This window comes from Ips typographus, linkage group LG3, assembly GCF_016097725.1.
Source record: "Ips typographus isolate SLU linkage group LG3, UJ_Ityp_2.0, whole genome shotgun sequence".
NCBI classification, from domain to species: Eukaryota; Metazoa; Arthropoda; class Insecta; order Coleoptera; family Curculionidae; genus Ips; species Ips typographus.
In genome coordinates, this window is record NC_138424.1 from 18,395,465 (window position 1) to 18,412,494 (window position 17,030).

At 35.4% G+C, this 17,030-nt stretch overlaps 1 protein-coding gene across 6 annotated transcripts in view; it reads left to right on the forward strand.

Annotated features, from left to right (window-relative positions):
• Nucleotides 1–17,030, forward strand: part of ATP7 (copper-transporting ATPase 1) — a 65,190-nt gene that overhangs the window by 11,170 nt on the left and 36,990 nt on the right. For 5 of the 6 annotated variants that reach the window (XM_081975077.1, XM_081975073.1, XM_081975072.1 and 2 more), the window contains 5 exons: nucleotides 5,610–6,019; nucleotides 6,074–6,247; nucleotides 6,304–6,450; nucleotides 12,148–12,475; nucleotides 12,729–12,925. In XM_081975077.1, coding sequence (XP_081831203.1) covers nucleotides 5,610–6,019; nucleotides 6,074–6,247; nucleotides 6,304–6,450; nucleotides 12,148–12,475; nucleotides 12,729–12,925 — 1,256 coding nt within the window. Of the gene's footprint in view, nucleotides 1–5,312; nucleotides 5,557–5,609; nucleotides 6,020–6,073; nucleotides 6,248–6,303; nucleotides 6,451–12,147; nucleotides 12,476–12,728; nucleotides 12,926–17,030 lie in introns of those variants that run through there. The other variant, XM_081975075.1, reaches the window with a different exon arrangement.

Here is a 17,030-nt window from a genome sequence, read left to right on the forward strand (position 1 = left end):
CTCTTTAATCACCAAAAAAACTCCCAAGAAATTTTTTCTAGTTTTTGAACTGTGCACGTCACTGGTTTACCCAACCAGTGACGCTCGCGTCTGGTGACGTAAACTTGGATTGCAGTGTTGCCATCATTACCATTAAAAGAAATATAAACAGTAGTAAGTAGTAGTAAAATTATAAGTTAACATGTTATCCTTGTTTTTTCTTGTTATTGATAAGGAAAATACAAATACATTCAAGTCAAAAAGTTCAGTAAAACAAAAGTAGGTACATGGCAACAACGCAATTATTCATGTTATTTCCTCAAGTTTCCTCAGATTTTCCCAGATCTCTTCCCCTTGGAACGCAGAATCTCTCGTCTAACCCCTCGAGAATCAGACAGAATTTTAAGAATAAGGAGTGTTCCATTTGAAAAACTAAGACTTTCTGTCCTTTGTTAGAACTGATTTTTTGACCACACTGTATTATATGTTTGGACGTTTTTCTGCACCCATTCCTAGAACAAACCTTGTCTAACATGACAAAACATAAAAACCAAGAAAAAAACCTTTCCTGATGTGTAAATAAATTTAAAATGTTTTGCAGCCCGAAAATATCAAATTTCACATAAAATGGTAAACATCTCAGAAACGGATACAGATCGGTATATGACATTAATACACAAAATATGTCTAGAACTTGACGTAGAATACAAAAATGAAAAAATATACAGGGTATCCCATTCCGGTTAATTCGTTGCAGGCATATTTTCTTATTTTTACATTTTTTAATTAAACAAGGTTTTTTTAGACTCTCCAGTTGTGATAAGTCAGGAAGTTTGCCCTACATTTTAGCGAGAAAAAGAAATTTTCGGTGTTTTGGTCAATGTGAGGTTCTAGGAGGGTCAGGAGACTAACCTAACCCAACCTCCCAGGATTTTGGTAGGGTTGCCTAACCCATAACCTACTTAAATTAGTCCATTTTAGGTCAATTTTTACCCATTGTAAGCCATGTTTACCATTTTTTCGAGATTGGTTTAAGATAACTTAATATTTTTTTAAAAAGGATAAAGGAGGTCCATAGTTGATAAAAAAATTGCCCGATACCAATGGGCATGGCTAGAATATCAAAAATTATCGTAAATTCAGCTAAAAACATAGACATACGATTTATATATAAAATTTGCGATGTTGCCACTTTGTCAAGAGTAAAAACAATACAGGTTTATAAAAAAAAACACTCAGCAAACTCAAAATCTACAAGAAAATTGCAAGTTTTCGATTTAAGTCAAAAAACGGACTATTTTGGCAATATTTTTAACTGCAGCAACTTAATACAGTGTGTCCCAAATTGGTTCTACATGCTTTGGAATCTCGATAACCGTAAAAGCTACAGAGTCGGTTAAATGGGGAAAGTTTAAGAGAATTCTATGTGAAACTTATTCCCGGTTGCCGAATTAAATTACCTTTCTCCGTTTTCCGGAAAATTGGGAAAACGTCTGTATTTTAAACAATTGTTTACAGCTCTTTAACAAAGCCAAAGAGAGTTTTGAAAAGTCTTTTAGTTCTGTTGGCACAATTTGTATAGAACACGTCAAATAATTATACTGATTCTAAGGTGTAAGAAAATTGAAACTGAAGCAAAAAATAATACAAAATATACAATATAAATCACAAATACAGAAAATCAAAACAAGAAATAGTTTACAATAATCATAAGTAATAAGTGTATTTTAATTGGCAATAACCTGTTTTAAATTGGTTATGCAGTTATTTTGCTATAGATTTCTGATGGTTATGATAACTTTAATCATTAAATCGTTAGTTTAGTGTTACACAATAGTTTATACAGTGAGGCTCTGCAGGTTGAAACTTTTTTTTTTTTAATGTTTTGCATATGAATTTTTACTTTTGGCAGACTTTTTTTTTAACAGAAACACAGTATTTTCTTTTTATTTTTGTATTCTGCATCAAATTTCAAGTATACTTATTATACAATTGGAAGCAGAGAGTTACATCTCAAAAACTATTAATCTGCCACAATTTAAAGTTATTTATTTTAAAGGATAAGCCTATAAACACTTTATAACATTATAACACAACATTTTAAGGCCCAATATGTTGTGGTTTAATTAGAAGAGCAAATACCAAGCAACAAAACTCAAAAACTTTTTAGTAGGAAAAAATTCTCCTTTCTGAGATGGTGAAGGTATCAATGCATTAGACTGTATCAGTATGCAAAATGCAGTTATAATAAATTTTGTAGTTTCAAAACATCCATATAAACTAAGTTTGACCTGAAATTCTTCTTTGAAATGCACCTTTTCATTTTGACTGCTTCTAATATGATAATTATTTGATTATTTCTTATTAACTACATCATCATATTTGGCAAGATTTTTTTCTAATTTGGTCGGTTTTTCAACCATCTAGGAAGTAACGACATTATCATGAAACTGAAAACACGATGTACAGGCCTGGTTTTGTCGTAAAACAACTTCTAGACTATATTTTAACGGCATTCGGTTCCGCTCCACATCAATCAAGGTTCACCCAAGCAGTGAAAGCAAGTTCAAATTCGACTGTTACAATAAATGAATGATAACTTTCATTTTTTACTCGTTTCGCTGGTTTTTAAGCGTCCACTAGTCTAATTATTGAGGCGGATGCGGGGGAAAACAAGTATAAGTAACGATTTTTGAGAAAAAAATTAGTTAGGTGTGCTAAACACGTGGTAAAGGTGGTAAAATCAGTTCAAGATGAACATTATGAGCTTTTTACGGTCGCTGAAACCTTAAAAAGGGCGGAGTTGCAACATTTTCAAAATCTTGGTACAATTTCCAAAAAAACTAGGAAATATCTCGGAAACAGACAGAGTTACGGAAATTTAGACAAAAGGCCATATTAAAATAAAAACTGTTTAAAATGATTTTCTGCCCTCAGTGGACTAGGTTTATACCCACTTAAAATTGGATAAACGCGGTCAGAACTTTGTACTTTTTGAACACCCTGTATATGTTCAATTGTATTACGGTTAACACGAGGTGACAGAGCAGTTCAAGACGAACATTTTGAGTTTTTTACGGTCGTTGAAACTGTAAAAATTACGGAAATATGACATTTTCAAAATGTTGATGCAATTTTTTTAAATAAAAGTCAAAAAAGTCCGAATATCTCGGAAACGATTAGAGTTACGGAAATTTTGCAAGAAGCGAAAATTGTTCAGAATGAGTTTCTGCACCCAGTGAACTAGGTTTACACCCACTTAAAATTGTGTAAACGCGGTCAGAACTTTGTACTTTTTGAACACCCTATATATGTTCAATTGTATTACGGTTAACACGAGGTGAAAGAGCAGTTTAAGACGAATATTTGGAGTTTTTTACGGTCGTTGAAACTCTAAAAATGACGGAAATATCACATTTTCAAAATGTTGCAATTTTCAAAAATAAAAGTCAAAAAGTAGAATATCTCAAAAACGGTTAGAGTTACGAAAATTTTGCAAGAGACCAAAAACGTTCAAAATGACTTTTTGCACCCAGTGGACTAGGTTTACACTCACTTAAAAACCGGGTAAACGAAGTCACAACTGGCAGAGCATTACTTTCAAATGTAACGTTTTTTTTGTTTTTTGAGCACCCTGTATATGTTTAATTCAAATCTTTAGCACGCGGTGAATGAGCAATTCAAAACGATCATTTTGTGCTTTTTACAGTTGCTGATACCCCGATAAGGGCGGAAATACGGAATAACCTAAATTTTGATACAAATTCCAAAAAAGTAGAAAATATCGAATATCTCGAAAACGGTTAGAGTTACGGAAACTTTGCAAGATACCAAAAATGTTCAGAATGACTTTTTGCACCCAGTGGACTAGGTTTACACCCACTTAAAATTGGGTAAACGCGGTCACAACTCTGTACTTTTTGAACACCCTGTATATGTTCAATTGTTTTACGGTTAACACGAGGTGAAAGAGCAGTTCAAGACGACTATTTTGAGTTTTTTACGGTCGTTGAAACTTTAAAAATGACGGAAATATCACATTTTCAAAATGTTGTCCAATTTTCAAAAATAAAAGTCAAAAAAGTAAAATAACTCAAAAACGGTTAGAGTCACGAAAATTTTACAACAGACAAAAAACGTTCAGAATGACTTTCTGCACCCAGTCAACTAAGTTTACACCCACTTAAAACCGGGTAAACGCGGTTACAACTGGCAGAGTGTTAGTTTCAAGCTTAACTGTTTTTTAAAATTTTTTTTGAGCATTCTGTATATGTTCAATTCAAATCTTTAGCACAAGGTGAACGAGCAGTTGAAAACGATCATTTTGTGCTTTTTACAGTTACTGAAACCCTGATAAGGGCGGAAGGAAATACGGAATAACCTAAATTTTAACACAAATTTCAAAAAAAGTAGAATAAGTCGAATATCTCGAAAACGGTTAGAGTTACGAAAATTTTGCAAGAGACCATAAATGTTCAGAATAACTTTCTGCACCCAGCGGTTTACACCCATTTAGAACCGGGTAAACGCGGTCAGAATTTTCGTCAATTTCTCTCTCAGGTTTCCAGAATACGGTTTTACATTTCCTCTGGCACAAAAACTTTGCTTAAATCTGCATTATTATTCACCCAGTAAATGTGAGAACATTATAAACAATATAATTTCTGATCCTCCTCACTTTTGTACAGTGTAATTCAGTATTTACTTAATAATATTTCCAGTGCGTTTACATTGGTTAAGGAAATTGATTACTTACTTCCACTACAGCTACTAGTCTACTTACTCTTTTTGTCTTTGTTGAATCACCCTGTACAGGCTGATACAGCCAGGACTAAACCGGACCTTGATTTTGGATTTTTTGTACACATTTTGTTATTTTATTTTAAAAAACATATCGTGATTTGTCATCTAAATGAAATCATTATTTTGAGTAATGACAATAATTTTTCGGGATTACCTTAACTGGATTATATCATATCTCACGGCTAGGATTAGCTGTGATTGGTCTGCGATTTCATATCCGTTCAGCTAGTTACTTACTTCTCTACACTGTTTTTGAAAATATCTCAAATTGTTTGCCATTGTGTTGTTTGGGTATTGTTTGGCTATTTAATTTGATTTTTCCTATAAACACCAAGGAGACTTTGTATATTTATGAGTTTTTTTTATATACGTACAGTAAACATTTAGGACTAGGCCTTCAATTGTTTTGTATTGAATTTAAATTACAAATTCGTTCATTTATTGTTCTTCATGGATTTTAAAAATAATAGTACAATCAATACGATTTTTATTGGTTCCGTTTTACGACTAAGCTTCAGGTAGTTGAGTGGTATTATATCAGTCGGATTAGACGGATGATAAAAATAATTTCTATTTGTAAATCGTGAAGAACAACTTCATTGTAATTGCATCAGTTATCAGCTGCTTATCTATATTATGTTTTGTAACGTGTTCGACGGCTATTCATTTTTTTTCCGAGTGGTAAGCGTTTAAGTCTGCTGCTACCTTAATCTAGTAAAGCGGCGGTAGCATAATGGATAGGGTGCCTTTATTAGTTGATGTAGACGATGATTTGTAAGTCTTTTACTATTCCTAACCTCTGTTCTCACTCTGTGTGTATTTTTCAGAAACACTTCGGAATCCCTGGGGTTTGAACCACTGTTAATCAATCAAACCCACGAGGATAATGAACCAATCTCGGATCCATCCTCTACAGGGGATTACAAGAAGTCGTCCTTGGGTACGGAAACGGCAAAAATCAACATCATGGGCATGACCTGCCAGTCGTGCGTCAACAATATCCAAGGCTTAATTGGCCAGAAGCCTGGAGTGTTCAACATCACAGTAAATCTTCCCGACAAGTCTGCTCTTGTAACTTACAATCCCGCCACGACCAATCCTCAAGAAATCTGCGACTGGATCGACGATATGGGTTTTGAGGCGTCACTACCCTTGCTAGACCACAAAGGTGAACCGGATGAATGTCTGGTTCATATTGATGGAATGACCTGCCAAAGTTGCGTTCAAACCATTGAAGGTGATTTTTACTCTTCAGTTAGTGCATGGGATTTTAGAGTGCTGGTTATCTTAGGAATGCTATCCACTTCACCTGGGGTGGTGTCAATCAAAGTTAACTTGGAAAATCGCGAGGCCTTTGTACGTTATCTGCCTGACGAACTTAGGCCAAAAGAAATTGCTAGCCAAATCGAAGATATGGGATTCGATGCTTATGTAAAGAGCGTCAACGGGAGGGAGGTTAAAAAAGGTGTGAATTGGAAATGTTTGGAAGTATTAGAGGGTGGTTTTGTTGTAATTGTTTAGAAGTGTCGCCTGTGGCCAATGGTAGCGCGAGTGGTGTAGGTACGTCTCGGGACAACCAAAACCTGGAGAAATGTCACATTCATATAAAGGGGATGACGTGCAGTTCATGCGTTGCCGCTATTGAGAAACACGTAATGAAAATTAAAGGTATGTACATGGATGGCCCAAGGCAATTTTCTTCTCGAAAACGTTAAATTATCGGGAGTAATACCACGAGAGCTCTAAAATTACCGATAATGGTACATATTACATGACAGCATGGTGGTCACTTATTTAAAGAACTAGAGGAAGTTTCAGGATTTTTTAAAGACTTAAATGGGGAAGTTAAAAGCTACTTGTCCTTCAACTGTCAAAATGTCCTCCTTCTGCAAGAATACATGCTTCACAACCACGAACTAAAGATGTTCTGTTCCCTGTTCTTTTTGTTCTGTTGAACTGTTTCCTTCTGTTAATTGTCTTTTGGTACACAATCGGTTTGATATGACACCATAAAATATAAATTGGATTTATAAATACAATTGCACCAGCATTACCAATCCAATTATTTCGAAAATTATATCAACATACTCTGATCATACTGACAGAAAATTGACATTTGTTACTACAAAGTACTCTAGTTATTTAAATAAACTGTTCGTCAAAAAGAATGGGACAGCAAAATTTTTGCTCTATTTTGAGCAGCTGCTTCTTCAAATTGATTTACTTGATTCTAATAATTTTTTTGAGGATTAAAAGGTATTTTCTTCCTCTTTCTTTTGACCTAAATGATCTTTTTGAAAGGTGCCACGGATCCAAGTATACAAGGTGTGACTGAGGTGTAGTCAAAAAATGAAAAATTCGGTATAACCATTTCTCGCAAAAATTTTTTTTACGTTTTACAATAGCCTTAATCGAGTCTTGCGGTCAATATCTCTAAACGTTTTTGCCAGTTTGGCGATTAAAGGCCGTTTACAAAATTTATTGCAAAATTTTTAAAATGTGGTTACTTTTGATTCTCTTATTTAAAATTAAACAATTTCTTTAGATCTTTTGTGGAAGAAGAGCGGGATTAGCAAGTTTACACTTAAAACTACCCAATTTAAGTAAAAAACATACACTGCGAGACACAGGGTGACCCAAAAAAAAAATTGAAAAGAAAATCATATGTTTTATCATAAATCTTAGCATGTTTAGTAATTTTAATGGAAAATAATGATACTGGATAGAGAAGCACACTATTTGTTTAGTAATCCAATTCATATCTCTAGACGTTTTCGCCAGTTTGGCGATTAAGGGGCGTTTACGATATTAAAAAAATGGTTCTTTTTAATTCTCTTGTTTTAAATTCGAAATTATTGAATTTAAAACAAGATTAGCAAAATTACATTTCAATTCACCCATTTTAGGTGAACATTTATAAACCGCGAACCTTTATTAACAGAGTGGATTAAAAAATCATACAAAAGATAAATCAAATGTTTTACCATACAGATAAAACATGTATCTTTATTCGGTAAATTTAATCGAAAATAATGGTTTTTAATTTAAAATAAACCAAGTCCACAGCATTCATATCCGATGACTTTGCGGGCTACAAACCCATTTGTTCTTAATACCTTGTCGGTCCCCCAGCAGTTTGTTGCAACTCCGCAACCCTTCTTGGCATGCTATCCACCAACTTTGCAATCAAATTTTGAGGAATTGCCTCCCATTCAACCCTCACCATTTGTGCCAACTCATTCAAATTTTGAAATTCATGCTCTGAGCCATTTATTCTCAATTTCATTCTACTCCATACGTGCTCTATTACGTTCAGATCCGGTGACCTTGCAGGCCACTCCATTCGTTCGATGTTGTTCTCTCTCAAAATTTCTTGTACGATTCTGGCTCGATGTGGACGAGCATTGTCGTCAATTAAGATAAAACCGTTCCCAAAGTTTCGAGAAAAGGGAACAACGATATCACGTATACACATATCCCTGTACCTCTGCGCATTCATACTATTCTCAATCAAAATGACTAAATCTGTTCTTCCATTCCTCATAATCCCGCCCCAAACTGTAATTCCACCTCCCCCAAAAGCAACCCTAGCATCCATGCATTCTTCCATATATCGTTCATTTCTTTCTCTCCATGCCAATAATCGCCCGTCAGATTCATACAAATTAAACCGACATTCATCCGTGAACATACACTTACTCCATTCATCAATTCCCCATCATAACATCAATAATGTCATTCGATGCCAAAAATTCGAAGCGTCGAAATAAATTGTCACTATTGACAATAGCGTGTTGCTATGGTACTCAACACACGTCTACAAATGCATGCACATAAAATTTTATTTTGATTTTTTTTTGGTTCACTCTGTATGAATGCAGTTTATAAGTTTTTACTTAAATTGGTTAGTTTTAAGTGTAATTTTTCTAATCTCGTATTTCATCCGAAAAAGATCTAAAGAAATAAATTGTTAAATTTAAAACAAGGGAATTAAAAATAACCACATTTAAAAAAAAATTCAATATTGTAAACGCCCCTTAATCGCCAAACTGGCGAAAACGTCTAGAGATATGAATTGGATTACTAAACAAATAGTGTGCTTCTCTATCCAATATCATTATTTTCCATTAAAATGACTAAACATGCTAAGATTTATGATAAAACATATGATTTTCTTTTCAAATTTTTTTTGGGTCACCCTGTATCTCGCAGTGTATGTTTTTTACTTAAATTGGGTAGTTTTAAGTGTAAACTTGCTAATCCCGCTCTTCTTTCACAAAAGATCAATCACCAAATTGGCGAAAACGTTTAGAGATATTGACCGCAAGACTCGATTAAGGCTATTGTAAAACGTAAAAATTTCTCACCTTTCATCCTTTTAAGTTTGACCCTGAGCTAAAAAATCACTCTGTATAATTTCTTATAATAATCCATAATTTTCTTAAGAATAACGAATATATTCCTTAGATAATTCCCATAGAATTGACCAACTGTAGTGTCTGATTTCACGGTTTTTATAGAAATCTTTGGGCTTTCAGGCAATGGAGTTGTGGACAAGTGATCTTGGCGCTTCAAACTTTCACAAACCGTAAAAATTTCAATTTTTAAGACTCTAAAACGATCTTTCCACGTGGAAAAGCTTGAAAATTACATTCAAATCGACCCTTGCCAAAGCCAAAACTAACTTACTTAATTTAGTCATTTTGGCAACGTCGAAACGCTCACTTACGTACTTTGACCTGGTTATGGCTTATAGTCACCTGACAGTGAAAAACTCATTAAACAGTGCCGTGTAAGTGTAAAATGTCTAAACTCTTCGCGTCTCTTTGATGAATCACGCCGCAAATTGTTATTCGTAACTCTGTGCTGGAATTCGGCAGTTGTGACCTTAAGTCACAGTTTAAGACGTTAAATTTGACAGTTAAGACACTTCACAGCGTGGCTTATAGTCAGGTGACACTTGTTATAACTATTAAAACATTCAGAAGTGAACATGCAACTATATTCCATTCAATACAGTTTTACCTTGTCGTTACACCACAATAAAGCCCCAAATTTGTCATTTGTAAGGCTGTAAGTGATACCTTGATATGTTTCTTAAACTCATATTCTAATATACATAATTGGAATACGCAGATTAGTTGTATTTCTGTGATAAATTGCACTACAAATTGGATTTATAGCTCCATAGAGTTAAATTGAACAGATGTGACAGACACTTTGATATGTTTTTGACGTCATATGTCAAAAATTACGCAGCTGTGAGGCAAAATTACCAATCCACATAGTTCTATCGCTTAGATAAATCATACTGTACATTGCATTTATAGTTCTATGGAGCAAAATTTGACAGTTGTTAAGGGAAAAGGATGCCCCCGCTGACGGAGGGGCTCTTCTGGCGCTCTTCTTGTCCTCGATTTGTTCTTTCTTCGTCTGCTCGTCCATCTCTGGTGGTCGTGGCAAACTATAATATGTCCAAACAGTCGGCTTTCGTCCGTCTATTTTTACATGCTAAAGTTTTGAGGAGTTAGGGTCTGGTGAGTGGGGGATGGTTTTCCTCATTTTGCGTAGGCAAAGCGGGAGAAAGTGCCAGGAGTACAGCCAGAGCCCAGTTAGCACCGGGATAACTGCGGAATGGTTCTACCCAGATTTTGAGAATAAACTTCTCGCCACCCGGGGGGAAAGTCTGGTGGGAAATGTGGTCCTCTTCTTGGCTGGTTGGTCCTGAATTGTCTATCTGGAACAGAAAGAAAAACTTATTAATAATTACCCGTTTGTGGGGTGCTACTAGCTCCGGGTCGTAGTTCACTGCTTCTTGCAATAACTGATTTTCGCTGCTTTCCGCTTTTTGGAATATCTTCACTGCGCTCTGTTTGATCCTTTCCGTTGCGGTGGTGAACTTCATATCTCGCTGGATGTCCACGTTTCTGACGTACCATGGGGCGTCCACCGCTGTTTGCGTGCGGTTGACTAACCGACTTGATTAGCGTCACTTTGTTCCAAAGTGCCAGCTTTGATGTCCTGCTTGTCATGGGGTACAGTTTTGCTCTGGTCGCTCTGGCTTTCTGCCTGGCGTATTCTATGTGGCTTCCTCACGTGAGTTTCTTGTTCATCGTGACCCCAAGGTACGTCGCCTCGTTGCGCCACTCCATCCATGTCTTTTAACCTGACGTTACCTTCTATCCTCATCTTTGGTCTTCTTTTGAAGACTATGGCCTGCGTTTTCTCCGCATTTAGGTCGATCTTCCATTTGTTGCACTATTTCTCCCATGCTGTGGTCTCCTCTTGAAGATCCCGGGTCAGGAGTCGGCCGCTCCTGCTCCGGGCCATGATCGCAGTGTCATCCGCGTATAGTGCTAAGCTGGTTCGCTGAGTTCTAGGCGGATCTGAAACATAAATATTATAGAGAACTGGCAACAGTACTGCACCTTGGGACACTCTTGCATCCCTATAACTCGAGTGGACGTTGTCGATTTTGACTCGAAAGCGGCGAGCTGAAAGAAAAGATCTAATTAGTTTTACCAGGCCGACATTCAGCATCTTGATTAGAAATCCTCTGTGCCAAACCCTGTCCAAGGCCTTGGAGACGTCTAGCAGCACGGCTCCTGCCCCTTCTTTCCTGTCGAACCCTTCCGTGATGTACTTGGTCATCCTCAGGATTTGGAGTTCCATTGATAGTGCCCTCCGGAATCCAAATTGCTCATCGGGGATGACGTGCAGGTCCTCTTCTTGCTCCTCTAGCCTCCTGAGGATGATAATTTCTGCCACTTTTCCCAAGAATGGCAGGAGGCTGATGGGCCGATAATTCTGGGGGAACAGCGTGTCCTTTTGTGGTTTCGGGAACAGGATAACATTGGCCCTCTTCCAGTCAGCAGGAAAGTGCCTGCCTCAGTCGAAGTATTGCGTTAACAATATTCAACAGGGCAGCTATCCTGCGCCTCGGAAGTTTTCTGAGCGCAATGTTTCCTATCTCGTCCCATCCTGGTGCCTTTCTGATGTTGAGGTGCAGCAGTTGTGTTGAGATTGGTTGGTTGTCCGGCAGGGTGTTGATTCGTCTGACACGTCCGTTCATGATGTTTTTCCAGGCGTCGGCGATGTGCACAAAGTGCAAACGGAGCTCTTAAGTGATCGGAATCGGCTTGCCAGTGTAACTAGGCCTATGGACATTAAAAGTGCAAACTAAACAAGTTACGGACGAAAACTGTATTTCGTACGTAACAAACTTGAATAATAGATAATGAGTCCTATTGAGTTTGTATGAAATTACACATTTTCATCTCTTATTCATTAATTAAATGTCAATTTAGTGATTTATACAATAGACGCAATTTGGCGCCAGTGTTTACAGATATTAACTAATTTTAGGTTGTCACAACATTCTGGTAAGCTTGTTAGCCGCAAGGGCAGAAGTTCACTTCGATCCCAGTGTGGTAACGCCTCCGGACATCGCGAGCTCCATCACTGAACTGGGTTTTCCCGCTTCTGTGATGCAACGATCGGGAGCTGGATTATCTGAAGTAGATTTGGAAATTTCGGGAATGACTTGCTCGAGTTGCGTGCACAAAATTGAAAGCAACATCGCCCGCATTCCGGGCGTGCTCAGTGCTCAAGTGGCTCTGACTGTACAGAAGGGCAAGTTTAAGTACGATCCCGAAGTTACTGGTCCTAGGACGATTATTGAAGCCATTAATCAGTAAGTATTTGATTTACTTAACGTTCTGCAAAAAAGATTGATAATTGGATATTCGTGTAACTGTATATTGTTTTGTAAGAACAAATGTCTGCTTAAAACGGTTTTTTCCAAGTAAACATACTTGCTCATTCAGTTATTTAGTTGAATACCAGAAAATTCAAAATAAAAGCTTTTCCATTCCAACTTCTTTATGTCAACAAAATGTCTTCAGTTGAATTTAGCCATAATTAGTAACCAACTGTTTCTTGATTAGATTGGGTTTTGAGGCTAAACTGGGAACGAGAGAGACCGACGAAAAAAGACTGCAACAAAAAGATGAGATTCGCAAATGGAAGCGCAGTTTCCTCTATTCGCTGGCTTTTGGAGGGCCAAGCATGATAGCAATGCTGTACTTTATGGGAGTTATGTCGGCTGGAGCATCGCACGAGGATATGTGTTGCGTAGTTCCTGGTGAGTGTTTTTTTAATAATGTATTACGCTGAATATTAAACTTGCAACGGATACAAATTATAACTTGATTGAGTTTATGAACTTGTTGGCCATTCACTTCAAAAATCAATAAGCGGTTGTGTTCCAAAAAATTTAAAAAACATAATTTTTCGCGGACGTTTTATGATATTATTTGCTAAAAATTCATTCAAAGGCTAAGAAAAATTTAGGAACACACCTGAATGAGCAAACATGTGCAGCAGAAATCGCAATTCTGTTTGTAGTTTGTGATTGGTCAAAAAAAGCAGCTTTTAGCTTTCGTGGCAGTAACTTTTGTGACGTCGTAGTCAACCCTGTCATCTGTCAACGTAAAACGTCAATAGAAAGTCGTTTTTTTCTAATTTTGACATATAAAGTGACACTTTTACGAAAGGTATCACTTTATGAAACTAGTTATGAAAAGTTTATTTCATCACTCCCTGTTTTTATGTATTTCCGTAGAAACATATGGGCGACATCCATCATAACATGTCGTTGTCACAGTTTATACAAGGTGCTATGAAAGTGAATATTTGTGTTAAATCACTTTAAAAGATGGTTTTTACCGCCTTTTGGTCAAAATTAGAAAAAATTATGTATGCAACACGTTTCGAAAATGTCTTATTGTGTAACTCATTCAAATTGTAGCACCTCGCTGCGCTCGCCCTACAAACATTCATTCGTTACACAAAATCGATATTTTCGTAACTGGTTACATAAATAGCTATTATTTACAAAATATTTACTAACAGCTGCTAAATTTTTGTAATTTGTAGAGAATTACATTTGTACAAAATAAGTCAGCGTGTCCCAACATAATAACAAAATTAAACTCTCGGGTGGGGTATTTCTTGGAGAACGAACTGAAATAACTTCAAGAAGTAGTCTGACTTTGATTAATCAAACTCAATCCTTAATTTCCTATTCCACTACTAATTTTATTCTGGGCACTCGAATGCTCTTTGATGATGAGTATACCAGAATGTCAAATACCCCCTAACTCGGTTATTTTTGGGAGTTCGGGGAGGTTGAGTTGAACCATTCAAATTAACCGTCTTGAGCTCCTCTTTTCAGCGGTGTAAAGCAAACAATTCTATCCTAAAAATTGCATATAAGGTGGCCAAAAAATCTGGTAATGGTTAGATCTATTGTATCTTCTTCTGCTATCTCAAGGTTTCCTTGTTCATAGCAACCCCTCAAGATTTAGTTCCTTTAGGAATTTCAGGATCTTGAGTGGGTCTGTTCAAGGTATTTCTTCCACAGCCAGCTGGTATAATCCCAGTGTGTTTAGTTTTCTGTGTTATTATTAAGTTATTTAGCAAAAACTGGTTTAATGCAACTAATTTTCAAATCAGTTGAAATTGTGGAACACAATTTAAAGAACAGTCAAGTACAAAATCGCCTGTAAAACCCACTTGAAGTAAGAAAATGATTGTTTTAAGCACATTTTCGGAATCGTCATTAAATTTCCTATCCGATATCTGAAAAAACACTACAAAATATGGTACAGTGAGCCACAAACACAATATTTGTAATTTACCCATAACTATTAATAATTCCTTTATAGAGAAAAACCACAATACCAACAACTTTTCCTCAATCTGTCAGACAAATACAAAGCTTTGTAAATCATCGGAAAAAACCCTCAAGGCGGCAACCACAAAATATCGAAGAACTAATCTAAGACATAAGTCAATTTCAATATAACGTCACAGTTAATGTCGTCACTGCCACTTTTCATGGGGGTAGTTAAGTTTGACGTCTGATTTAGACCATACGCCAAGGAAATTTCTGTTGTTAAGTTTATTCTTAATATGGTTTGAGTGGTTTGGTCGAGGAAGTTCGCTTTTGGTCGCTAAAACGTTACAAAACCAACACTAACAATTTCTCGTAAAAAGTATTAAAAAAAACAGACAATGATATTTTAATTTATTCATCAATATTTGTCCCCTTCAAAGTAATCTCCCTTGGATATGATATGCTTGCGCCAGTGCATGTTTATTCTTGAAGCATTTCGAAAAATCATATTTTAGAGAGATATGTTCTTGAGTTGTTTGACAAGTTACTAATTTTTTTGTCTCACCGCTCCAAAAAGGTTTGTGTGAGAAACTTTGCACTATTTTTAATTAAAAAACGACAGATTTTGCCACAATAACAGCAAAACACCACATTTTTATGAATGTTTATAAAATTTATAAAAACAATATGTTATTACGACCTATTTTAATTAGTATAAATTCGCCTACCTTTTTAGTTCATTACTTACTGAACATTTTAAATCCATTATTTGATTGGGACAGATTCTTACATAAAAAAACTCTTCCAACTTTCTTGCAAAACAACATCAAATGACAATAATTCCAATCATATGCTGGCAAAAATTTTGATGTTGTTAGTTTATTCACAGACGTCCCACCTGACAAAACTCTTTCAACTGTTAGATCTAAATTGCAAAATGATTGAAGTCTTGGAGAACCCACAAACTTTTAACAATTTATGTAAAAAAAAACATACTTCTAATTTGGAGATGATTGTTACCAACAAAAGTCTGGAAAGTCACCAGTTTTCTCGTTGTTTATATTAATTGTTTATATTTTCAGTGTACTACTGTCATAATTTCACTCCAGTCTGAAGTACGTTTTCTCATTTTATAAGGCGATGTTGACAGTTGACACGTGACAGTGACACTTAACTTAAGTTGTATTTGTGCAAATTGCAAAGTTCACATAACATAAAACTGTAAAACCAATATTTAAGATTCAGATTATTGATGTGGGTTTTATGTTCTGCTCTGACAATATTTTGACAGTTGTGAATTTGTAGTGACAAGACACATGGTAAATACGTCAAAACTCGTTACGTCTTTTTCAGCCTCTTCAAATTTCTTAGTTAAATTACGCTCGTTTTTGAGATATTTCCAAAAAAGTAGCGTCAATTTGTAAATGTCTATATCTCGCTTAGTTTCTGGGATACGACTACCTTCAATCACTCAAAATGTGTGTTACAGTCTGGTTGGTACAACTGTGACCTGCAAAATGCACAACATTGACTGAACTATACAGGGTGTGTAGTAACAATTTAAGACACCCTGGGGTGTTTTTTTACTTTTGTTTCTTTGTTTATTGGGTCTTCTGTCTCACACAAAAAAGGTTTGTTGGGAAAATGGAATTTTGCACTATTTTCAACAAAGTTGAAAATAACATTTACCTAGTCGTCCCAACACAAGACTTTTCGGACTAAAATAAAATAAAACCAATAAAAGAAAGAAGAAAATTTGTAATTTTCAGTTTAAAAAACACTTTTAACATTGCCTGTAGTGCAGTTTCACTTTTTTTTAAACATTTTATTAATTCATATAATAATAATAACGATAATATATAAATATGTTATATAATCTGTTAAGGCGTTTATTTTATTCCATTTTTAATTTTTAGTAATTAATATTGTAAGATTTATTGTAATATAATTAATATTAGTAGGAAATAGTGTTTTTTGTAGTCCTGGCCTGATATTGTTCAATTAAGGTTGCAAATTTAAATTTTTTATGTCAATTATAATGTTTTCGATCCTAATTTGTAGTTTTGTAGTCGATTTTTTAATTTTCAGGTCAATTTTCAATTTCTGACAAATGTTTAGGTCAATTTTACTATTTTTAAGTCAAATTTGTTAAAGCCTTGTAACTTCCAAGATAAATGAGGAAGACTTATGAAAATTTTACACAGTATTCTAGACATTTTGGGTTAATTCACTTTCGGGGTTTCTTTATAGTTAGGTTAGGTTAACTGAACTTTTTTGAAAGTTTTTACACTTGCAATTTTTTCGTTTGTCAAAAAGTTAAATTTTTTACTTAGTCTTTGAACAATCTTCCACAATTCAAAATGTTTGTCACAATCACTGTGAACTTAAAATCAACTAAACAGCATTTTTCAGTTGTTATTATCTCTTTTCATTTTGTTCGTTTTAGCAAGATTTTACCACAGACCGATTTCTGCTACTAATACAAATTTATGAAAGGCTAAAAATAGATCCGGAATCGAGATATATAATTAATTTACATTAATTATACAATTGTAGCTCAGAATACCTC